The sequence below is a fragment of the Somniosus microcephalus genome, chromosome 3 (assembly GCF_052327205.1).
Source record: "Somniosus microcephalus isolate GS21.2 chromosome 3, FLI_Smic_1.0, whole genome shotgun sequence".
Classification (NCBI taxonomy): domain Eukaryota; kingdom Metazoa; phylum Chordata; class Chondrichthyes; order Squaliformes; family Somniosidae; genus Somniosus; species Somniosus microcephalus.
This window is the reverse complement of record NC_140989.1, coordinates 197,832,998-197,858,156: the sequence shown is the minus strand read 5'-3', so window position 1 is coordinate 197,858,156 and position 25,159 is coordinate 197,832,998. Positions and strand designations below refer to the sequence as shown.

At 48.4% G+C, this 25,159-nt stretch overlaps 1 protein-coding gene across 6 annotated transcripts in view; it reads right to left on the bottom strand.

The window, feature by feature from the left end:
• LOC147121665 (tubby-related protein 4-like) overlaps positions 1 to 25,159 on the bottom strand; it is a 426,260-nt gene that overhangs the window by 96,776 nt on the left and 304,325 nt on the right. For 5 of the 6 annotated variants that reach the window (XM_085982109.1, XM_085982112.1, XM_085982111.1 and 2 more), the window contains 2 exons: positions 19,230 to 19,454; positions 658 to 892 (listed from right to left, as the gene is read on the bottom strand). In XM_085982109.1, the coding sequence (XP_085838235.1) occupies positions 658 to 892; positions 19,230 to 19,454 (460 nt within the window). The remainder of the gene's footprint in view (positions 1 to 657; positions 893 to 19,229; positions 19,455 to 25,159) is intronic. The other variant, XM_085982110.1, reaches the window with a different exon arrangement.

Genomic DNA, 25,159 nt, shown 5'->3' with positions numbered 1-25,159 from the left:
TCATAATTAGTGCTCAGTACCGTGTTATAATTAGTGCTCAGTACCGTGTTATAATTAGTGCTCAGTACCATGTTATAATTAGTGCTCAGTACCGTGTTATAATTAGTGCTCAGTACCATGTTATAATTAGTGCTCAGTACCGTGTCATAATTAGTGCTCAGTACCGTGTTATAATTAGTGCTCAGTACCATGTTATAATTAGTGCTCAGTACCGTGTTATAATTAGTGCTCAGTACCGTGTTATAATTAGCGCTCAGCAGTGTTATAATTAGTGCTCAGTACCGTGTTAAAGTTAGTACTCAGTACCGTGTCATAATCAGTGCTCAGTACCGTGTTATAATTAGTGCTCAGTACCGTGTTATAATTAGTGCTCAGTACCGTGTTATAATTTGTGCTCAGTACCGTGTTATAATTAGTGCTCAGTACTGTGTTATAATTAGTGCTCAGTACCGTGTTATAATTAGTGCTCAGTACCATGTTATAATTAGTGCTCATTACCGTGTTTAATTAGTGCTCAGTACCATGTTATAATTAGTGCTCAGTACCGTATTATAATTAGTGCTCAGTATCATGTTACAATTCGTGTGAAGTGTACTGCAGAAAATTAGCCAATTCTAAATTTTTGTGCTTCAATTTTAAATCAAAAGCTGTTCACACCTGCTTTACCATCGGTTTTGGGGTCCATTATGACAAACTCTGGTCGAAGCTTGCTTATTCTCCTTCCTTTTAAAATTGGCACAAGTCCACCCAAGTATTCCAGGTACAGGGTGTAGCATGGCCCCCCGACTTCTGGGTCATCTTCTGTACGCTTCATGGTGCAGTGCAGTCTTTCGTTTCCTGCTGTCGGGTAACTGACAAAATCCCGCATATTATTTGGGTCTGGGATGGGAGGCTAAACAAAGATACAAGCAGCAATTACTTAACTAACCAATTTAATTCATAAGCATCACATTTCGGTGACACACAACAAAGCCAAACAGAACTGATGAATTTTCTTATTTGGTAAATGTCACTCCCCTTTTGAAACCCAATGCCAACATCCAGTACTGCCAAGGTGCAACAAGGACTTCTGTAAAGCATCCCCCCCTCTAATCTGTTCCAACAACATGCCTGAACCAACCCCAAGCCCCTGAACAGCACTCTCTAATGCACTTGTGTGACTTACACCGGAACAGGAGCAGGCTGATGTATTTGAATTTTCCACTGTGTTTCTCTACAGCATTTGTGGGGCTCCAAATTAATACTATTTTACCAAATTGACGACAGATTTCACTGTGACTTCATGCCTACCAGGAAGTCAGTTAAGATTGCCAAAATACATACCCCCTTAGGACCCTTATGGTGGAAGAAAGACTTTCATCTCATCAGGCTGAGCGGCATTCAACCCCAGGTTCTAGAGGTGAAACGACAGTTTGGTAATCCACTCCAGTACCCTTTCCCCAGCATTCTCTTCTGGTGGGGATTAAGAGCAGAATACTCTTTTTAACCACTTGTTCTAATTTAAAATGAGATTTGTAAGGCTATTTTTTGCTTCCACTGGACTACTTGACTTGGCTTAAACTGGATACTATTTGACATGCGGTATCTAGTACAAAAAGCCAAGCTCTACCAGTAGGCTTCTTCCATTGTGCTACAGTCAGATTGCTTATGTGGCTCAGTGTAGAGCTTTGGACAACAGGCTCCATTTTGCATGGTCAGGCCCTTTCTGTTCACTACTTCAAACTTAGTGTTGCTTGTTAAATCTGGCAACATTTGCAATAAATTGAACGTAGAAATGTTCCCAAATATAGAAAACTAAATAGGCTAGGAACAAATGGCAAAATTTTGGGAAAACATTCAATCAGCCTACAAATGATTAGCGTTCAAATACTCGAGTCAGGAGTCAAAATGCAAATTCCAGCTTCAGCAGCATTGTTGATTTAGATACAGTATGTACATAAACAGCCCGCAGCCAGAAGTGATCTCAACATAACTAATCTTACAAATGGTGATTATTAGGTAAATAAAACCTCAATGCATAAAATCCTCTGCCTGTTAACCTTGCTTGTGGAAAATATTGACTATAAGCAGGAAGTAGGTCATCTTCAAATGGGACAGAATCTCCACATACCACAAAGATGAGCACAGATTCCCAAAGGAATTGAAAAAGAAATAATCCTTTAAGATGGATAAGCATTGGTGATCTTCAGGACACTGACCTGACCAATTCTTCCCCTCTCGGAGTATAAAATAGCACACCTGATCTGCACATCATCTATTTTCTTTCCAGCATAAGCACAGTAATATACACAAGTATAACAATCACAATAGAAAAATAACTTTGAATGCATTAAATAAAGAAACTCTGCAACTTTTGAAGGGACAAGTAGGGACTGGTTAGGGAGATATATACAATATATAAGGAGAACGGTTTGCATTCAAAGAATAACAACCCTATTAAGGCCTTCTTAATTTACATACGCTACACACCATGATGATTTAGTATTCTCCATGGAGGAGGTTGCACCTATCAATGTACCTAACATCTGCACTGAGGACAGATTTGTAGTGTATGTACCTTTAAGAGGAACTATGTTTTTTTGAAGCCCCTGTGTACTGTAGTACCGGTAGTGACCACTCGGGTATATAAGCCTGTATAGCGTCTTGTACAGTTAGTTCAACTCAGACTTTGTTCAGTAAACACTTGTTAAATCAACTCCTGCATTCCGTGTCTCCATTAACACACGGATTCAACAGTGGCGACGAGTTAGAAACGAACTTACCTGCAATTCGGCAGCACCTCAAGGAGATCGATTCCTCAGACGAAGGTCGAAGAAAAAAAATAAAAATAAAATAAACTGTGGTTTCACCAGCTAAACGGGCTGGTGGCAGGTAGTGCACTGATCCTTCCTGGGCGGCGGGCTGGGGCTCAATCGGGTGGCTCTGCAGCGGGGCCGGGCAGCGAGTCGGAAAGCAGAAGCAAACAGAGACAGAGGGTGGAGCACTCAGGAGACGGCCGGCGCTGCAAAGCAGGTCGGCGTTCGGACCGAGCAGAGGGAGGGGAAAGTCCCAGAGGGTCCGACGGGAACGATTCTCCAAGTGACGGAGAAACTGTTTCAAATATATGTGTAAATAAAAAAATAAAAAAATAGAAATACCGCGGAGAACAGCGTTGGCAGCAGCGGCAGCGGCGGGAAAGCGCGGGAGGCGCCATCTTGACTCGGCAGGGAAGAAGGAAAAGTGCGGGAGGCGCCATTTTTGATTTTCAGAATGCCTAAGACTGGCAATATTACTGCTTTCGATAGTGATATAGAGGATTGGACCACATATGTGGAAAGAGTGGAGGTATATTGCAAAGCGAATGAAGTAACGGATGATAAAAAGGCATCGGTACTTCTAAATCTGATGGGCGCAAGGACATACGGGCTGTTACGAAACTTGATCACTCCAGCCAAACCGATGGACAAGAATTTTAAGGAGATTGTTGATAACCTACAGGAGCACTTAAACCCAACACCGCTGCTGATAGCGGAACGATTCAAATTCTTCAGGAGGAATCAGCACAAGAATGAAAGTAACGCTGATTACCTCACCGAATTATGAAAGCTGTCAAAGCACTGCCAATTCGGGGCAGAACTGGCAGATTCTCTACGAGACAAATTCGTCTGCGGTCTCCTAAGCGAAGGAACACAGAAAAGACTACTTTCTGAGAAAGATTTGACACTGGACAAGGCTTTCAGTGTGGCTGTATCATACGAAGCAGCAGCAAGAGGAGCTGCAGAGATACAGCAAAAGCCACAGGACTTCGGCACCCATGAAATGACACGGGGTTTCGAGAGATATTATCGCTGCGGCAGATCCACCCATGACCAGAGGGACTGCTGGTTCAAGGACAAAGCATGCAGGCAATGCGGAAAGATGGGACATATTGCACGTGTATGCAGATCTAGAAAAAAATCCGCTGACAATAAAAAGGTCAATAAGGAAAAGTACAGAAAGGTACAAATGATGACGGACAGTAGCTCCGAAGACCAGAAGAGCGATAGCGACTCCGGAAACAAGAGAATAAGCTGTCTCAAATTACATAATGGAATTGCCAAAGAAGATTACCAGACCATTTGGGTTACCCTCACGATAGCGGGGTCCCCAGTTAAAATGGAGCTAGATACAGGATCAGCTCTGGCCGTCATAAGTCGACGGGATTACGAGCGGCTATTTCCGCATATACCTTTGAAAGACACATCCATTATCTTGAAGACATATACGGGGCAGAAAGTATACCCCAGAGGGAAAATAAGGGTGCCTGTTGTATACAACGGCAAGGAAATACAGAAGTTGTATTTATACGTTCTGCAAGATGGTGGTCCACCGTTGTTGGGACGTGAATGGATCAGAAAGATACGTTTAGACTGGCACTCCATTCAGGCACTGACGGTGACCAGTAAGAAAAAAAATGATGATGATGTCATACCTGGACGATTAAAAGAAATCTTGGCTAACCCAAAGAAGTGTTTCAACAGGAACTAGGAACCCTGAAAGGCGCCACCGCCTCAATAAAAGTGGAAGATGCGGCAATTCCCAAGTTTTTTAAGGCAAGGCCGGTGCCATACGCAATTCGTCCAGCAGTCGAGGCAGAGCTGGAGAATTTGGAAAAAGCAGGCGTGTTATCCAAGGTAGATTGGAGCGAGTGGGCAACACCCATCGTCCCGGTCATTTAGAAAACGTTGAATAATGATAAATCTGAAGAACAGAGAAAAATTCGCATCTGTGGGGACTTCAAGGTGACTGTAAACCCGGTTCTTCACACGGTACAGTATCCGAGGATAGAAGATATTTTCGCCTCACTATCCGGAGGGAAATGTTTCACCAAAATGGACTTGGCACAGGCATATCTACAGATGGAGGTTGAGGAGGCCGCTAAAAAGTATCTCACGATAAACACACACAAAGGCCTGTACCAGTACAATCGACTGGTTTTCGGAGTAGCATCAGCTCCAGCTATCTGGCAAAGAGCTATGGAGCAAGTCCTGCAAGGGATTCCAGGGACTCAATGCTACCTAGACGACATCCTTGTAACAGGAGAAAACGACAACGAGCACCTTGCCAATTTTTCCAGAAACAAATATCATATTGTGGCCATGTCATTAACGAAGAAGGGTTGCATAAGTCACCTGAAAAAATTGAAGCGGTCGTAAAAGCCCCAGCGCCTGAAAATGTCTCACAATTAAGGTCATTCCTGGGATTAATAAATTACTATCATAAATTTTTACCGAACTTGTCAACGGGTCTGCACCCTCTTAACGCACTGCTACAAACGGGAGTAATTTGGAAATGGAGCGAAGACTGTAAACGTGCCTTCCATAAATGCAAAGGCTTGATCACGTCCAAGGAAGTTTTGGCTCATTACAACCCATCACTGCCAATCAGACTGGTGTGCGATGCATCCCCTTACGGCGTGGGAGCGGTATTATCGCATAGGTTCCCTGATGGCTCGGAGCGGCCGATAGCTTTTGCGTCACGCTCATTGAACTCAGCTGAGCGTAACTATGCCCAGATCGACAGGGAGGCACTCAGCCTGGTGTGGGGGGTGAAGAAATTCAACCATTACCTACACGGACAAAAATTTACCTTGTTGACTGACCATCAACCCCTCGTCTCCATATTCAACCCTAAAAAGGGCGTTCCCATTATGACAGCGCAAAGGCTACAGAGGTGGTCCCTTTTCCTCAGGGCACACCAATATGACATAGAATACAAAGGAACAAAACAGCATGGGAATGCTGACGGGTTATCGCGCCTACCGTTGCCAACGGTAGAAGAGACGCCTACAGTGGACCCAGTGGAGATGTTCCACTCAACCAGAGTGGAATGTCTACCAGTGACAAATTCTACCATTGAAAAAGAAACGAGAAATGACCCGACTCTCTCACGAGTCTACGATTTAACGGTGAAGGGATGGCCAGCACATGGCGAACCACTGTTGCCAGCATTCTCACAAAGAAGAGAACAGCTGTCAGTGTGCCGAGGAACCTTGATGTGTGGATCCAGAGTGGTGATTCCACCCAAACTCCAGGATAAAGTGCTAAAGGAGCTTCACGAGGGGCATCTGGGTGGAGTGAAAATGAAGAACTTAGCCAGAGCGTTTGTGTGGTGGCCAGGTATCGATGGAGACATCGAAGAAATTACCAAGAGCTGTCTAGGATGCCAGAAGGTCCAAAACGCCCCACCACAAGCCCCTCTACATCCATGGGAGTGGCCCTCATCTCCATGGCAAAGGGTACATATCGACTTTGCTGGTCCATTTATGGACTCAATGTTCTTAATCGCGGTGGATGCACACTCCAAGTGGCCGGAGGTAATAAAGATGTCCTCCACCACCACGGGAAAAACCATCACAGTATTAAGAACCATATTCGCCAGGAATGGGCTGCCTGAACAGATCTGTTCTGATAATGGACCGCAATTTGTATCCGAAGAATTCAGGAAGTTCTTAAAAAACAATGGGGTTAAGCACTACACGTCCGCCCCATACCATCCCGCCACCAATGGATTAGCTGAAAGGTTTGTCCAGACCTTCAAGAAGGCCATAAAGGCCATGGGTAATGAAGACATAAATCTACAACATAAGGTAGATAACTTCTTGTTTGCGTACAGGAATGCAACACATGTGGTTACAAATCAAACCCCCGCCATGATGTTTTTCAATAGAAGACTAAGATGCCGGCTGGATTTGATCAAGCCAAACATCAGAAGGGACGTAGAGAACCAGCAATTTCAAAGCATGAATGAAAGGCCAACTAGAACCTTCCAGATAGGTCAACAAGTTTTGGCCCGGGACTACCGTACCGAGAAATGGCAGCCTGGAACTATTTGCACACGACTAGGACCGCTGATGTATACCGTGGACATTGGAGAAAGCATAATAAGGCGCCATGCTGACCAGATCATACAGTCATCCGAAAAGGGAATAACCTACACCACAACTCTATACGCCTAGTGATGAAGCAGAGATTCCCATAGTATCTACCTCCGATCCGGTGATACTGGAACCAGATGAACCCGACACTGGCATTCAAGCTGAATTGACTTTGCCAAAAGAACCTACTACACCACCGAAACCTACTACACCACCGAGACGTTATCCGGACCGAGTCAGGAAGCCTCCAGAGAGACTGAATTTGTAATTGATTAACTTCAGCAAATGTGTCGATTATTGTTCTTGTAAAAATGTTATTTAATGATTACTTAAAATGTTATGTGCTATTTATCTAAAAGGGGAGGAATTGTAGTGTATGTACCTTTAAGAGGAACTATGTTTTTTTGAAGCCCGTGTACTGTAGAACCGGTAGTGACCACTCGGGTATATAAGCCTGTATAGCGTCTTGTATAGTTAGTTCACCTCCAGACTTTGTTCAGTAAACACTTGTTAAATCAACTCCTGCATTCCATGTCTCCATTAACACACGGATTCAACAAGATTTGTCAAAGTTCTTGTTTTAGAAGAGTCTGAACAATGTCGCTACATAAAAGATTGCAAAATTTGGTGGTCTAACTTTTTGAAGTTAACTCAAGAAATGGCAATGGAAGGAACAGAATTACCAAGAGGCACACATGGTACTCCATAAGAAACAAATCATTCTCCAGTTTTACACAAGTCCTTGGGGAGCAAAAAGAGGGAACTACCTCTCGAACTTGGACATTACTTTTTCTGGGGATGGGGGGTGGGGGGGAGAGAGAGGCAAATTCTAGCACCAGAGATTGAGTTGCAGGGTATTGCAGAAAAGAATGCATAAGCACGTCACCCTACAGATTTACAAATTAGTGATAAATCTTGTCTCTAAAATGAAAGAGTCAAGAAAACTGCTCACAGGTCCAGCCAGTTTTCCATGCTGACTGATTTGAAAATGGTATGCTCTATGTCCTTCTCTTCTTCTTAGGCAGTCCCTCGGAACCGAGGATGACTTGCTTCCATGCTAAAAATGAGTTCTCAGGTGACATCTGATGAGTCCAATGCGGGACCTACAGTCTCTGTCAAAGGTGGGGCAGACGGTAGTTGAAGGGGCGGGTGGGTGGGGTGCTTGGGTTGATGTGCGCCCCTTCCGCCGTTTGCACTTGGCTTCCGCTTGCTCCCGGCGAAGAGACTCAAGGTGTTCGGTGCCTTCCCGGATGCTTCTCCTCCACTTTGAGCGGTCTTAGGCCAGGGATTCCCAGGTGTCAGGAGGGGATGTTGCACTTCTTCAAGGAGGCTTTCAGGGTGTCCTTGAAGCGTTTCCTCGGCCCACCTGGGGCTCTCCTGCTGTATCGGAGCTCCGAGTAGAGCGCTTGCTTTGGGAGTCTCGTATCGGGCATGCGGATGGTGTGGCCCGTCCATCGGAGCTGATCGAGCGTGGTCAAAGCTTCGATGCTGGGGATGTTGGCCTGAGCGAGAACACTGGCGTTGGTGCGCCTATCCTGCCAATGGATTTGCAGGATCTTGCAGAGGCAGCGTTGGTGGTACCTCTCCAGTGCTTTGAGGTGCCTGCTGCACATGGTCCATGTCTCTGAAGCATACAGGAGGGCGTGTCTTCAAACACTCTCTTCCTCAGGCGACTGAAAGCTGCACTATCACATTGAAGGTGGTGTTGGATTTCATTATCAACGTCTGCCCTTGTTGACAGTAGGCTCCCGAGGTATGGAAAGTGGTCCACATTGTCCCAAGGCCTCGACGTGGATTTTGATAATCGGAGAGGGGGTGGTGGTGGGGGCAGTACTGTGTGGCGGGGGCAGGGTGGTAGAGGACCTTTGTCTTACGGATGTTTAGTGTAAGGCCCATGCTCTCGTACGCTTTGGTGAAGGTGTTGACGATGGTTTGGAGTTCAACCTCTGAGTGTGTGCAGACGCAAGCATCGTCTGCATACAGTAATTAGATGACAGAGGATGGGACGACCTTGGATCTGGATTGGAGGCGATGGAAGTTGAACGGTTTCCCGTTTGTTCTGTAGATTAGCTCCACTCCAGCGGGACCTTAGCGAGGGTGAGATGGAGCATTGCAGCAGGGATGATCGAGAAGAGCGTTGGTGCAATGACACAGCCTTGTTTGACCCTGGTCCCTACATGAATTGGGTCTGTGGTGGATCCGTTGATCAGGATCACGGCTTGCATGTCGTTGCGAAGCAGGTGGAGGATTGTGACAAACTTTTGGGGGCAGCCGAATTTGAGGAGGACACTCCATAATCCCTCACGGTTGACAGGGTCGAAGGCCTTTGTGAGGTCAAAGAAGGCCATGGACAGCAGATGGCGCTGTTCCCTGCTCTTGTATTTGACGCGCAGTGAAGATCATGTCCATTGTGCCCCTTAGTGGGCGGAATCCGCATTACGACTCTGGGAGGAGCTCTTCAGCCACTGGGAGAAGGCGATTGAGGAGGATTCTTGCGATGACTTTCCCTGTGGCAGACAGCAGGGAATCTCCTTTGTAATTACCGCAATTGGACTTGTCGCCTTTCTTGAAAATGGTCACAATTATGGCATCTCTGAGATCCCCTGGCATGCTCTCCTCCTTCCAAAAAGAGAAATGAGTTCATGTATTCGCGCCAATAGTGCTTTAGTGCCTCGGCAGGGATTCCATCTGCTCCTGAGGCCTTGCTGTTCATCAGTTGTCGGATGGCCTTTTCAACTTCATGCTGGGCTGGGGTTGTGCCGAGATGGTGGCGGGTAGCATGCTGCGGGCTGGATTTGAGGAGACTAGCGTCGAAGACAGAGTCTCGGTTAAGGAGGTCTTCGAAGTGCTCCTTCCAGCGGGCACTGACTACCACTCTGTCCTTGATGAGTACCTCTCCATTCTTGGCTCGCAGTGGGGTAGGACCTTGGGTGCTTGGGCCGTAGGTGGTCTTGACTGCGCTAAAGAATCCACGCACGTCATGGTTGTCAGCTAGCTGCTGGATCTCCTGCGCTTTCTCCACCCACCATCTGTTCTTTAGGTCTATGTATGCTCTATGTCCAACTATCTAATGAGTGTGTTCCCCAGTTACATAGCAAGATGTGTATTGCTACTGCGAGATAGAGGAGGCTACAATTCGTACCCCAACAACATACTGTGTTCTGAAGCTCTCTAAATAAGGTTCAACGAGGAAGCGTTGCTGAAAGGCATCGAAAGGACCATTGCAAGATGACAGCCAATTGAAGAGAGCTGTGAACTACAACTAACACGGTTACAAGACTGAGAACTTGCAGAATTTATTCTATCGTTGCTACCTGAAACAGCAGCACAAGGTTCTCTCCGAACAGCTGAGAAGTGGTCGTGGTCTTGGCGTAGTGATTTATTTTTCCCCATGGCCATTTGGAAGAGTGAAGGCTCCAACAATTTACCAAGGAAACTTTTTTTTAGAAAACGTGAGTATGAGCTCACTCTTGAAATGAAGCCCTGATCAGCCATTCCTTTAAATATAAGAGCCATCTGAAAGTTAGCACCAGGAACTGCTGCACTATCGACAAGAGATGCAGGAGAGATGGAAATTGTCAAGATAGACTGCTTTGAAATTTCAGCTCATGAAGGAGGCATCTTTAGGCCATAATAGGCGTTTAGGTGCAAATTCTTTGCTCTTGGATGTAGGATTTGGTTTAAACTTGGTTGGTACCAATTCCTTGCCCTGGGGCCTAGATGCTGAACATAAGAAATAGGAGCAGGAGTAGGCCATATGGCCCCTTGAGCCTGCTTCGCCATTCAATAAGATCATGGCTGATTTTCTACCTCATCTCCACTTTCCCCGCACTAGCCCCATATCCTTTAATATCCAAAAATCTATCGATCTGTGTCTTGAATATACTCAATGACTAAGCATGCACAGCCCTCTGGGGTAGAGAATTCCAAAAATTCACAACCCTTTGAGCGAAGAAATTTCTCCTCATCTCAGTCCTAAATGGCTGAGCCCTTATTCTGAGACTATGACCCCTGGTTCTAGACTCCCCAGCCAGGGGAAACATCCCGTCAAGTCCTGTAAGAATGTCATATGTTTCAATGAGATCACCTCTCATTCTTCTAAATTCTAGGGAATATAGGCCGAGGCTACTCAATCTCTCCTCATAAGACAATCCCCACCCCCCCCAATCCCAGTAATCAGTCTGGTGAATCTTCATTGCACTCGCTCTAAAGCAAGTAAATCCTTCCTTAGGTAAGGAGACCAAAACTATGCACTGTACTCCAGGTGTGGTCTCACCAAAGCTTTATATAATTGCATTAAGACTTCTTTACTCTTGTACTCCAATCCTTTTGTAATAAAGGCTAACATACCATTTGCCTTCCTAATTGCTTGCTGTATCTGCACGTTACCTTTCAGTGATTCGTGTTCAAGGACACTCGGGCCCTCTGAATACTAACATTTCCCAATCTCTCACCATTTAAATAAAATCTGCGTTCCTATTTTTCCTACCAAATTGGATAACTTCACAATTCTCCACATTACCTTCCTGAAATGGGAAAGTGGCCCTTTTGGAAGACACTTTACTAGATCTCTGATTGGTACTGGCTAATAATGTGTTCTGGTCTTAGAACTACAGAACAACTGTGGAGGTTCCAACACCTCCACAACAGGAAAGCAAAGATTAAGCCGAGGCAGTTGAGATAATGGGCCTACTTTGATGTTCCCTGCAATTATTCTGAACAGCAGGTTGTTTCAGGATGACTTCCCAGATCATAAGCCGATTTATAAGAACATAAGAATTAGGAGTAGGCCATACGGCCCCTCGAGCCTGCTCCGCCATTCAATAAGATCATGGCTGATCTTTGACTTCAACTCCACATTCCTGCCCGATCTCCATATCTCTTGATTCCCCTGGAGTCCAAAAATCTATCGATCTCAGCCTTGAATATACTCACCCACTGAGCATCCACATCACTTTGGGGCAGAGAATTCCAAAGATTCACAACCCTGAGTGAAGAAATTTCTCCTCATCTCAGTCTTAAAAGGCCGGCCCCTTATAAGGAGACTATGCTCCCAAGTTCTAGAGCCTTGTCTGAGCTCTGGATTAAAGCAGAGGTAGGTAATGGATAACAACCATTAAATTATTTGATGAGACATTATGAATGAGAGTGATTGCCAAGAGCAATTAGTCTTGCTACAGTACTTGAATCCAGGAGATTCTTTAGAAAGTAGTAGATAAGGAGAATTCCTCCATCCCAAGTTGGGTAAAGTCAATGGCTTGTAATTTGCAGTCAGCAGCGATGCAATGGGTGACCTCAAAGAAAGCTGCCCACAGAGATCTGACCCCTTATTTTGAGACTGTGACCCCTGGTTCCCTGCATCTACCCGGTCAAGCCCTGTAAGAATTTTGTAAGTTTCAATGAGATCACCTCTCATTCTTCTAAACTCCAGAGAATATAGGCCTAGTCTACTCAATCTCTCCTCATAGGACAATCCCCGCCCCCCCCCAATCCCAGGAATCAGTCTGGTGAATCTTCATTGCATTCCCTCTATGACAAGTATATCCTTCCTTAGTTAAGGTGACCAAAACGGTACACAATACTCCAGGTGTGGTCTCACCAGAGCCATATATAATTGCAGTAAGACGTCTTTACTCTTATACTCAAATCCTCTTCTAATAAAGGCCAGCATACCATTTGCTTTCTTAATTGCTTGCTGTACCTGCATGTTAACATTCAGTGATTCGTGTATAAGGACACCCAGGTCCCTCTGAACACCAACATTTCCCAATCTCTCACTATTTAAAAAATACTCTGCTTTTCTATCTTTGCTACCAAAGTGGATAATTTCACATTTCTCCACATTATATTCCAGTTGCCATGTTCTTGCCCACTCACTTAGCCTGTCTGAAACCCCTTGAAGCTTCTTTGCATCCTCCTCACAACTTACATTCCCACCTAGCTTCGTATCATCAGTAAACTTGGATATATTACATTTAGTTCCCTCATCCAAATCATTGATATAGATTGTGAATAGCTGAGGCCCCAGCACTGATCCTTGCAGTACCCCAATAGTTACAGCCTGCCAACCTGAAAATGACCTGGTTTTTCCTACTCTCTGTTTTCTGTCCGTCAACCAATCCTCAATCCATGCTGGTATATTACCCCCAATCCCATGAGCCCTAATTTTGTTGAATAACCTCGTGTGGCAACTTATCAAATGCCTTCTCAAAATCCGAATACACCACATCCACTGGTTCCCCCTTATCTATTCTGCTAGTTATAACCTCAAAAAACTCATAACAGATTAGTCAAACATGATTTCCCTTTCATAAATCCGTGTTGACTCTGCCCAATCCTATTATTATTTTCTAAGTGCCCTGTTACCACATCCTTAATAATAGATTCTAGCATTTTCCCTACAACTGATGTCAGGCTAACTGGTCTGTAGTTCCCTGTTTTCTCTCTTCCTCCTTTCTTAAATAGTGGGGTTACATTTGCTAGCTTCCAATCTGCGGGAACCATTCTAGAATCAATGGAATTTTGGAAGATGACATCTACTATCTCTGTAGCCACTTCTTTCAAAACCCTAGGATGTAGGCCATCAGGTCCAGGGGATTTATCGGCTTTCAGTCCCATTCATTTCTCCAGTACAATTTTTTTACTAATACGAATTTCTTTCAGTTCCTCATTCTCGCTAGAGCCTTGGTTCTCCACCATTTCCGGGAGGATTTTTGCGTCTTCTTCCGTGAAGACAGACACAAAGGCCTAGAAATTGAGTTTTGGCTTAGCCAGGGCTTTAGCGCCGGAAGTTAGTGCCGGCGCTAAGTCCCCCTGCGCGCGCCAAAAATTCAGCAGGGCCGCGCCCAAACGGCTGCCGGCGCTACTGAAGGGTCTTTGCGGCGGTAAATCGGCGCTAACTGCCGTTTCGCGCCGCAATTCCGGCGCTGCGGCACCCGATGCGGTGCAGCAGGCTCGGGAAGTGCAGGCCTCCTCCTTCCCTTAAGGAGGAGCTGCCTGCACCCGATCGCGGCCCGCGAAAATCTTTTAAAAAATGAGCCCGGCACCTCGGACAAGTGCCGGGCTTGCTTCTGTTCCGGGGGGGGGGGGGGGGGGGGAAGTCCGGGGAGGGAGCTGCGGCCAGGCGGCCGGCGGGAAAGCGGCCGGCCGCCGCGGGGCCTTTAATGCGCCGGCGCAAAGACTCGTAAGACTCTGTTGCCAGAGTCTTAGTTGCGGCTGTCACGGGCGAGGCGGCCGCAACTGAATTTCGGCGCTGGGGCCCGTCGGCATGGCAACCGGGACGCTGCGCACACCGATGACGTCATCGGTGCCGGCGCAGCGCTACCGGTCTACCGCGGCGTAAGGGCCCCAGGCAATTTCGGCGCCGGCGCCAAATGCAGCGCTAGGCCCTCTAGCGCCGCAAAATCGGCGCTAAGGGCACTCAATTTCTAGGCCAAAGTATTTGTTTAATTTCTCTGCCATTTCCTTATTCCCCATTATAATTTCTCCAGTCTCAGCATGTAAGGGACCCACGTGTACTTTCGCTAATCTTTTCCTTTTTATATTCCTATCGAAGCTTTTACAGTCTGTTTTTATGTTTTTCGCCAGTTTACTCTCATACTCCATTTTCCCTTTCTTTATCAATGTCTTGGTCCTCCTTTACTGAATTCTAAAATTCTCCCAATCCTCAGGCTTACTACTCTTTTTGGCAACATTATAAGCCTGTTCCTTTGATCTAATACTATCTTTAACTTCTCCTGTTAGCCATGGTTGGACCACTTTTCATGTGGAGTTTTTGTGTCTTAAAAGAATGTAAATTATGTATTAATTCTTTAAATGCTAACCATTGCTTGGTTAGCATTTCTATTATATTATATTATATTAAGTTCAAAAGTGATTTAGTTAAATCTGAAACTAATGTCTTAAATCTAAACAAAGCAAGCCACGTAGGTATGAGGGGCCAGTTGGCTAAGGTAGATTCAGAAACTGCATTAAAAGGTATGACGGTAGACAAGCAATGGTTAGCATTTAAAGATATTCTATTATATTATGGTCACTCTTCCCTAAAGGCCCCTTTACTGCAAGGTGACATCCTTTGTGACTGTGACAAAGGTAAACTATCCCTCCTCGTCCTTCTTGACTTGTCTGCAGTCTTTGACACGGTTGACCACTCCATCCTTCTCCAATGTCTCTCCTCCGTCGTCCAGCTGGGTGGGACTGCACTCGCCTGGTTCAATTCTTATCTATCTAATCGTAGCCAGAGAATCACCTGCAATGGCTTCTCTTCCCGGCCCTGCATCGCTACCTCTGGTGTCCCCCAAGGATTTATCCTTGGCCCCCTCTTATTTCTCATCTACATGTTGCCCCTTGGTGACATCATCCGAAAACACGGCATCAGTTTCCACATGTATGCTGACGGCACCCAGCTCTACTTCACCCCCACTTCTCTCGATCCCGCCACAGTCTCTAAATTGTCAGACTGCTTGTCCGACATCCAGTTCTGGATGAGCAGAAATTTTTTCCAATAAAATATTGGGAAGACCGAAACCCGCCACAAACTCCGTTCCCTAGTCACTGACTCCATCCCTCTCCCCAACATATCTGTCTGAGGCTGAACCACACTGTTCACAATCTTGGTGTCATATGACCTGAAATGATCTTCTGACCACATATCTGCAACATAACTAAGACCGCCTATTTCCACTTCCGCAACATCACCCGTCTCCGCCCCGCCTCAACTCATCCGCTGCTGAAACCCTCATCCATGCCTTTGTTACCTCTAGACTTGACTATTCCGACACACTCCTGGATGGCCTACCACATTCTACCCTACGTAAGCTTGAGGTCATCCAAAACTCGGCTGCCCATGTCCTAACTCACACCAAGTCCCGTTCACCCATCAACCTTGTGCTTGCGGAGCTACACTGACTCCCAGTTTAACAACGCCTTGATTTCAAAATTCTCGTCCTTATTTTCAAATCCCTCCATTGCCTCGCCCCTCCCTATCTCTGTAATCTCCTTCAGCCCCACAACCCCCGCACCCCCACCCCACGCCGAGATATCTGCAGTCTTGAGCATCCCTGATGATAATCGCTCCACCATTGGTGACTGTGCCATCTGATGCCAAGACCCTAAGCTCTGGAATTCCCTGCCTAAACCTATCCGCCTCTCTACCTCTCTTTTCTCCTTTAAGACGCTCCTTAAAACCTACCTCTTTGACCAAGCTTTTGATCACCTGCCCTAATTTCTCCTTATGTGGCTCGATGTCAAATTCTTTTGTCTTTTAATACTCCTGTGAAGCGGCTTGGGACGTTTTACTATGTTAAAGGCGCTACATAAATACAAGTTGTTGTTGTTACATGCGTCTCTAATTTCCTGATTTATACCCTGCCCTACATTACAACTACTGTTTGGGAGCCTATAAACAACTCCCACCAATGTTTTCTGCCCCTTGCTGTTTCTTAGCTCCACCCAAACTGATTCTACTTCTTGATTTTCAGAGCTAAGATCCTTTCTCTCTACTGTCTTTATCCCATCCTTTATTATCAGGGCTATCCCTGTTCCTCTTCCATTTTCCATCTCTTCTAAAAGTTAAGTATCCTGGAATATTTAGTTCTCAACTTTGGTCACTTTGCAATCACTTCTCTGTAATGGCTATTAGATCAAACCTATTCATTTCTATCTGCGCTATTAATTCATCTATTTTGTTGCAAATGCTTTGCGCACTCAGATATGGTGCCTTTAGCTTTGACTTTTTTCTATTTTTCCCTAATGTCACCTTAGTCACTGATGCCCTATTACCTTTGTTACTCTCGCTCCCTTCCTGACCCACTCTGCTTATTTTTACCACAAAACTCTGCTATGCTCTAGAAAAATTTTCTCGCTGCTTTTAAATTTACCCTTTCCCGAATCCTCCGACCCCACCCCCCCACCCCGCCCCCACCCCTTCATTAGTTTAAAGCCATGTCTACTGCCGTAGTTATTCAGTTTGCCAGGACACTGGTCCCAGCCCGGTTTAAGTGGAGCCCGTCCCAATGGAACAGCTTCCTCTCTCCCCAGCAGTGGTGCCAGTGCCCCATGAAGCAAAACCCCTGCCTCTCATACCATTCTTTGAGCCACGCAGTTAAACTTGTAATCTGCTTATCCCTATGCCAATTAGCACGTGGCTCAGGTAACAATCCAGATATTATTACCTTTGAGGTTCTGCGTTTTAATTTGGACCCCAACTCCTCAAAAACTCTCAGCAGACCCCATTCCTAGTTCTACCTATGTTGTTGGTTCCTACGTGGACCACGACAACTGGATCTTCCCCTTCCCACTCCAAGTTCTTCTCCAGCCGCGAGGAGATGTCTTTAACCCTGGCAGGCAACACAACCTTCAGAACTCCTGGTCGCGGCTGCAGAGAACAGTATCTATCCCTCTGACTATACTGTCCCCTACCATAACTACATTCCCTTTCACTCCCCCCACTTGACTGGCCTCCTGCACCATGGTCAGCTTGCTCATCCATCCTACAGGCTTTCCCTCATCCATACAGGCAGCAAGAAGCTCATACCTGTTGGGTAAGAACAAATTCCAAGGCTCCTCCAACCTGCCTGAGTTGCAGTCACACCGTCTTGTCCCTGACCACTAACCAGACCTGTACCACTACCTAACCTAAGGGCTGTGACTGCCTCCTGGATCAAAGTGTCCAGGTAACTCTCCCCATCCCTGATGTCCCGCAATGTCTGCACCTCAAGACTTCAGCTCAAAAACTCTGAGCTGAAGTTCCTCAAGATGCAGGCACTTACTGCAAATGTGGTTGTCTGGGATCACAATGCTCTCCACAAACTCCCACATGCTGCAGTTGCAGCACACCACCTGCACTGCCATCCCTATATGACCTTGTTCTATTTAATTAAATGTAATTAAATTTGTTTTTAAGTAACTTCGTTTATAGTTTAGTTTCTTGACGACTTACTTGATCTAGATTAAGTTATGGGTTATGAAATTGTAACACAAAGCACTATAAGTGGCATAGTGGTTAGCACTGTTGCCTCACAGCACCAGGGACCCGGGTTCGAATCCGGCCTCGGGTGACTGTCTGTGTGGAGTTTGCACATTCTCCGTGTTTGCGTGGGTTTCCTCCGGGTGCTCCGGTTTCCTCCCACAGTCCAAAGATGTGCGGGTTAGGGTGATTGGCTATGATAAATTGACCCTTAGTGTTCGGGGGATTAAATACGTGGGGTTACGGGGATAGGGTGGGATATGTGTTGGTGTAGGGGTTACGGGGATCGGGTGGGATATGTGTCGGTGCAGGCTCGATGGGCCGAAATGGCCTCTATCTGCACTGTGGGGTTTCTGTGATTCTGTGAAGTAGTGTAGGCAAAAAGCAGCAACTCCTTCCTCCTTTTCTCCAAATTCCCACTCTTTCCAAATTCCCAAACATAACACTCTGTTTGCACGCACTCCGTTTAATCCCGCTCTGTGTAGAATGCTCTGTGCTCTGCAGAACTGTTTACTTTTATACTCTAGGAGCCTGACCCAATTTACAGGTATTGACTCAGCTCCCCTGCTCCTGGTGATTAGCGCCTATTCAAGACAAACACTTACGGCTTACTGACAGTTAACTGCCACTGGCAGGCAGCTTCTGTTAACTACAGTTTTTAAAGTTCTAGGTTTAAACCAAAATGTTAAACTAAATTTCACTTTTTACAGCTTCTACTTACCTAATACTTACTAGAAATTCCCACTCTTCCCAAATTCCCAAATAAAACACTCTGTTTATGTGCACTCCATTTAATGCCGCTCTGTGCACACCACAAATAAAATAGCACTGATTATCTTCACTTTTTAAAACTGTTAGAAAGCGAAATAAAGATTGCGACAAGATTATGATAGAAACTGAAATATCAGGATGTGCTAATTCCTGAAGTTGCAGTCAGTTTCAGAGGGGTAATGATGGCACACGTTGACAGTTCGCCTTCATTACCCACTGCAAAATCCGGGCTGATGACTTCAGTACTGGAAACTGCTGAGGTATGGCCTGAACAAACAATGGGGAACAGAAATAAAAAGTTGTAGGAGGGGTGTTCTTTTTAAGTAGCACAATGTGTGAGTTACGCTACCAGCTCCGTAACACTCGTGAGGGCTTAAGTGACATTGTTTCCACAATTCCTTCTGCCAGTTACCTGGACTTGCTCCAGTAGTATGTGGGGAATGCAATATAAGAGTATTGATCTTGCATCAGGCCCGCTGAGGAAATGAAAGTAACATCTTTTGATGTTGCACCAATATGTTATTTTTTTTAATATCCAGCTCTGATCTCATAAGATTCTGCAGCTTGAAGCTTTAAATAAAAATAGTAATTAAATACCTTAATTGTTGATACAAAGGCAGCAGTGAGGTATGAGCAAAGGCGAGGTGGCAGTGTTAATTTACTGCAGTCTTTCTCATCACGCAGAGAAATGGCTATAGCCTGTTGACATAATAATTGCAAGTTGGCAATCCTGTGCTCCACTCGAACAACATATAGTGCAGGTCCAGAAGCAAGGAACAAACGTGAGTCACGGTGACCCCAGCAGATGGCTGTAATGGGACGCTGAAGGAAAAAAAGGTACAATATTGCTGTGTTGTATAATTCAAGGCATCTAAAGAACTTGATAAAAATATTTGTTACTACATGTGCATACAGCATATTTAAACAAATGGTCTTGGATTATGTCCAGCTGCACAAGGTGAGTCAGAGGATATTCTTCTCACTTTATCTATGTACTCAATTTTTATCTCTTGCCTTTTATCAAAATGTAGGATACAAAGCAAGATGATAGGCAAAATGTACAAGATTGGAGGTTGACGAGGATTACGGGTAGGTTTGTGGTTTAGCAGCACTGGGAAGACAGATGGATTTTGCTACCACGGTATGTGGGGTGTGGGGGATGAAGTGGTGAAGGTCCAGAGGTTAGCATCAAACTCTATTTTTCAAACTGGATTTTGCCAACATCGGGTTTGCAGGGTGTGCTAGGATTTAGTAGCACGAAGAGCATTGGTCCTGAAGTTTGTGAGGATTGGAGTGTAGGTTTTCAGCTTTTGCAGCACTTGACAGTTGTACAGTAAGGAGGGAAAGCCCTAGGGGGCTTGGGACTGCAATGTACTACTGTATTAAGAAGGGACTTCTGTAGTGGCATCTGAGCTTTGGTAGTACTATAGAGGGGGAAGAGAGTGTCCGAGAGAGAGAGCGAGCGAGCGCGTGCATGCGTGTGAGTGCGTGTGTCCGGAGAGAGAGTAGGGGGGAGAGTGTAGGGGGGGAGAGTGTAGGGGGGGAGAGAGTAGGGGGGGAGAGAGTAGGGGGGGAGAGTGTAGGGGGGGAGAGTGTAGGGGGGGGAGAGTGTAGGGGGGGGAGAGTGTAGGGGGGAAGAGTGTAGGGGGGAGAGTGTAGGGGGGAGTGAGTGGGGGGGAGAGTGTAGGGGGGAGAGTGTAGTGGGGAGAGTGTAGGGGGGAGAGTGTAGGGGGGAAGAGTGTAGGGGGGAGAGTGTAGTGGGGAGAGTGTAGGGGGGAGGGTGTACATAAATGAATTGGCAAAACTACTTGAACAATCTACAGCACCCGGCCTCACCCTATATGAATCCAAGGTTAAATTCCTCCTCTATGCAGATGACCTGGTTCTGCTGTCACCAACTAAGGAGGGTCTACAGCAGAACCTGGATCTGCTGGAGTCATTCTGTCAGACCTGGGCCCTGACAATAAACCACCAAAAAACCAAAGTCCTTGTGTTCCAGCAAAGATCCAGACATCAGGGACCCAGAATAAATTTCACACTAGGAACTAAAATTGAACAAACCACTAACTACACATACTTGGGCTTAAAAATCAGCTCTACGGGAAATTTTCATCTGGCAGTGAACGAACTGAAAGAGAAAGCTAGAAGGGCTTTCTATTCCATTAAAAGATCAATCCAAATAGAAATCCCAATTAGCATTTGGCTCAAAATTTTTAAATCAGTAATTGAACCAATTGCACACTATGGAAGTGAGGTGTGGGGACCGCTAACACAACAAGAATTTGCAAAATGGGACAAACACCCAATTGAGATCCTACATGCAGAATTCTGTAAAAGTATCCTCCGGACTCAAAGGAAAACCGTAAACAATGCATGCAGGGCAGAACTAGGCCAATATCCATTAATAATTACTATCCAAAAAAGAGCCACCAAATTTTGGAAACACCTAAAAATGAGCAACCCCCACTGCTATCATTACGAAGCCCTGAAATGCCAAGAGAGGACCATAAAGAAGAATACCCTCAGTCAACTAGTCCTGGGACTCAGTGGAGCAACCACAAACACTACTAACAATAACCAGCCCCAGGACAGTGACATCGTAGCACAGAGAATTCGACCCAACACAATTGTCACTAAGCAAAAGGAAAAATACCTGTCATACTGGGCAGAAACAACAAAAACCCAAAACAAACTCAACTGCTACTTGGCCCTAAACAGACAATACAACATGGCTGAATACCTGACCATGGTAAAGGATAGCAAACTGAGAAAAACCTTAACAAGGTACAGACTTAGTGAACATAGCCTGGCCATCGAAAAAGGCAGACACAGACAGACCTGGCTGCCAAGAGAGGACAGGATATGCTCTCACTGCAGTCAGGGAGTGGTGGAGACAGAGATGCACTTCATCACAGCTTGTGGAAAATATCAGGGCATCAGGGAGAATTTCTACCAAAAATTCACACAAATATGCCCAGAATTCAGAAATTTGAATGACGACCAAAAACTCCCATACCTACTAGGGGAACAGAGAAACTGTGTAACCTTAGCGGCACACTATGGTACAGCTTGCCATAAACAGAGGGACAACCAGTAAACCTAAGAAAAGAGTATATACAAATTATACGAATGTATATTTATACACTCAGGGATATACCTGGTTATACAATGTATGAATAGGTCTGCGTTTATGTGTTCAACCATAAATGTTTTTCGATGCTTTGGCAACATAAGATGTACCTTATCATGCCAATAAAGCGATTTGAATTGAATTAAATTGAAGTGTAGGGGGGAAGAGAGTAGGGGGGAGAGTGTAGGGGGGAAGAGAGTAGGGGGGACAGTGTAGGGGGGAGAGAGCAGGGGGGAGAGTGTAGGGGGGAGAGAGCAGGGGGGAGAGTGTAGGGGGGAAGAGAGTAGGGGGGACAGTGTAGGGGGGAGAGAGCAGGGGGGAGAGTGTAGGGGGGAGAGAGCAGGGGGGAGAGTGTAGGGGGGAAGAGAGTAGGGGGGACAGTGTAGTGGGGAGAGAGCAGGGGGGAGAGTGTAGGGGGGAAGAGTGCAGGGGGGAAGAGTGCAGGGGGGAAGAGTGCAGGGGGGGAAAGTGCCGGGGGGGGGAAGAGTGCCGGGGGGGGAAGAGTGCCGGGGGGGAGAGTGCCGGGGGGGAGAGTGCCGGGGGGGAGAGTGCCGGTGGGGGGGGGGGGGGGCGGGGGAAGAGTGCCGGGGTGGGGGGGGGGGGGGGAGAGAGAGTGCCGGGGGGGGGGGGGGGGAGAGTGCCAGCGGGGGGGGGGGAGAGTGCCGGGGGGGGAGAGTGCCGGGGGGGGGGGGGGGAGAGTGCCGGGGTGGGGGGGGGGGGGGGAGAGAGAGAGTGCCGGGGTGGGGGGGGGGGGAGAGTGCCAGCGGGGGGGGGGAGAGTGCCGGGGGGGGGGAGAGAGTGCCGGGGGGGGAGAGTGCCGGGGGGGGGGGAGAGTGCCGGGGGGGGGGAGAGCGCCGGGGGGGGGGGGGGGGGGAGAGTGCCGGGGGGGAGAGTGCAGGGGGGGGAGAGTGCAGGGGGAGGGGGAGTGTGTAGGGGGGAGGGGGAGAGTCTGAGAGAGAGAGTGTGAGAGTGAGAGAGAGAGAGCGCGTCAGCGAGACAGAGAGTGTGAGAGTGTGAGTGAGTGTGAGAGAGAAAGAGTCAGCGAGACAGAGAGTGAGTGAGAGAGTGAGAGAGAGAGTGAGAGAGTGAGAGAGAGGAGAGAGAGAGAGCGAGTGCGAGAGCGAGTCAGAGAGCGAGACGAGAGCGAGTGCGAGAGCGAGTGCGAGAGCGAGAGCGAGTGCAAGAGCGGGTGCGAGAGCGAGTGCGAGCGGGTGCGACAGGGTGCGAGAGCGAGTGCGAGAGCGAGAGCGGGTGCGACAGGGTGCGAGAGCGGGTGCGAGAGCGAGTGCGAGAGCGGGTGCGAGAGCGAGTGCGAGAGCGAGAGCGCGTGCGGGAGCGAGTGCGAGTGCGAGAGCGAGTGTGAGAGCGAGTGCGAGAGTGACAGTGAGAGGAGAGCGAGAGTGCCAGAGAGCGAGAGTGCCAGAGAGCGAGAGAAGCCGAGCGCGAGAGCGAGAGAGGCCGAGAGCGAGAGGGGCCGAGAGCGAGAGAGGCCGAGAGCGAGAGAGGCCGAGAGCGAGAGCGAGAGAGGCCGAGAGCGAGAGCGAGAGAGGCCAGAGAGCAAGAGTGAGAGAGGCCGAGAGCGAGAGAGGCCGAGAGCGAGAGGCCGAGAGCGAGAGAGGCCGAGAGCGAGAGAGGCCGAGAGCGAGAGAGGCCGAGAGCGAGAGGCGAGAGCGAGAGAGCCGAGAGCGAGAGAGGCCGAGAGTGAGAGAGGCCGAGAGCGAGAGACAGGGAGGGGGAGGAGAGAGCGAGAGCGGGGAGGGGGAGAGAGAGAGAGAGACGGGGAGGGGGAGAGAGAGAGACGGGGAGGGGGAGAGAGAGAGAGACGGGGAGGGAGAGAGAGAGAGACGGGGAGGGGGAGAGAGAGAGAGACGGGGAGGGGGAGGGGGAGAGAGAGAGACAGGGAGGGGAGAGAGAGAGAAAGACGGGGAGGGGTAGAGAGAGAGACGGGGAGGGGGAGAGAGAGAGAGAGAGACGGGGAGGGGGAGAGAGAGAGAGACAGGGGAGGGGGAGAGAGAGACGGGGGAGGGGGGAGAGAGACGGGGAGGGGAGAGGAGAGAGAGAGAGAGACGGGGAGGGGGAGAGAGAGACGGGAGGGGGGAGAGAGAGAGAGACGGAGGGGAGAGAGACAGAGACGGGGAGGGGGAGAGAGAGAGAGACGGGGAGGGGGAGAGACGGGGAGGGGGAGAGAGAGACAGGGGAGGGGGGAGGGAGAGAGGAGAGCGAGGGGGAGAGGAGAGAGAGAGACAGGGAGGGGAGAGAGAGAGACGGGGAGGGGGAGAGAGAGAGACGGGGAGGGGGAGAGAGAGAGACGGGGAGGGGGAGAGGGAGAGAGAGAGAGACGGGGAGGGGGAGAGGGAGAGAGAGAGAGACGGGGAGGGGGGAGAGGGAGAGAGAGAGGAGACGGGGAGGGGGAGGAGAGAGAGAGAGACGGAGAGGGGGAGAGGAGAGAGAGAGAGACGGGGAGAGGGAGAGGGAGAGCCGAGAGCGAGAGCGAGAGAGGCCGAGAGCGAGAGCGAGAGAGGCGGAGAGCGAGAGCGAGTGAGGCCGAGAGCGAGAGCGAGAGAGGCCGAGAGGCAAGAGCGAGAGAGGCCGAGAGCGAGAGAGGCCGAGAGCGAGAGAGGCCGAGAGCGAGAGCGAGAGAGGCCGAGAGCGAGAGCGAGAGAAGCCGAGAGCGAGAGCGAGAGAAGCCGAGAGCGAGAGCGAGAGAAGCCGAGCGCGAGAGCGAGAGAAACCGAGAGCGAGAGAGGCCGAGACCGAGAGCGAGAGAGGCCGAGAGCGAGAGCGAGAGAGGCCGAGAGCGAGAGCGAGAGAGGCCGAGAGCGAGAGAGGCCGAGAGCAAGAGAGGACGAGAGCGAGAGAGGCCGAGAGCGAGAGCGAGAGAGGCCGAGAGCGAGAGCGAGAGAGGCCGAGAGCGCGAGAGCGAGAGAGGCCGAGAGCGAGACCGAGAGAAGCCGAGCACGAGAGCGAGAGAAACCGAGAGCGAGAGAGGCCGAGACCGAGAGCGAGAGAGGCCGAGAGCGAGAGCGAGAGAGGCCGAGAGCGAGAGCGAGAGAGGCCGAGAGCGAGAGAGGCCGAGAGCGAGAGCGGAGAGAGGCCGAGTGCGAGAGAGGCCGAGAGCGAGAGAGGCCGAGAGCGAGAGAGGCCGAGAGCGAGAGCGAGAGAGGCCGAGAGCGAGAGCGAGAGAGGCCGAGAGCAGAGAGAGGCCGAGAGCGAGAGCGAGGGAGGCCTAGAGCGAGAGAGGCCGAGAGCGAGAGAGGCCGAGAGCGAGAGAGGCCGAGAGCGAGAGCGAGAGAAGCGAGCGCGAGTGCAAGAGAGGCCGAGAGCGAGAGAGGCCGAGAGCGAGAGCGAGAGAGGCCGAGAGCGAGAGGCCGAGAGCGAGAGAGACGGGGAGGGGCTG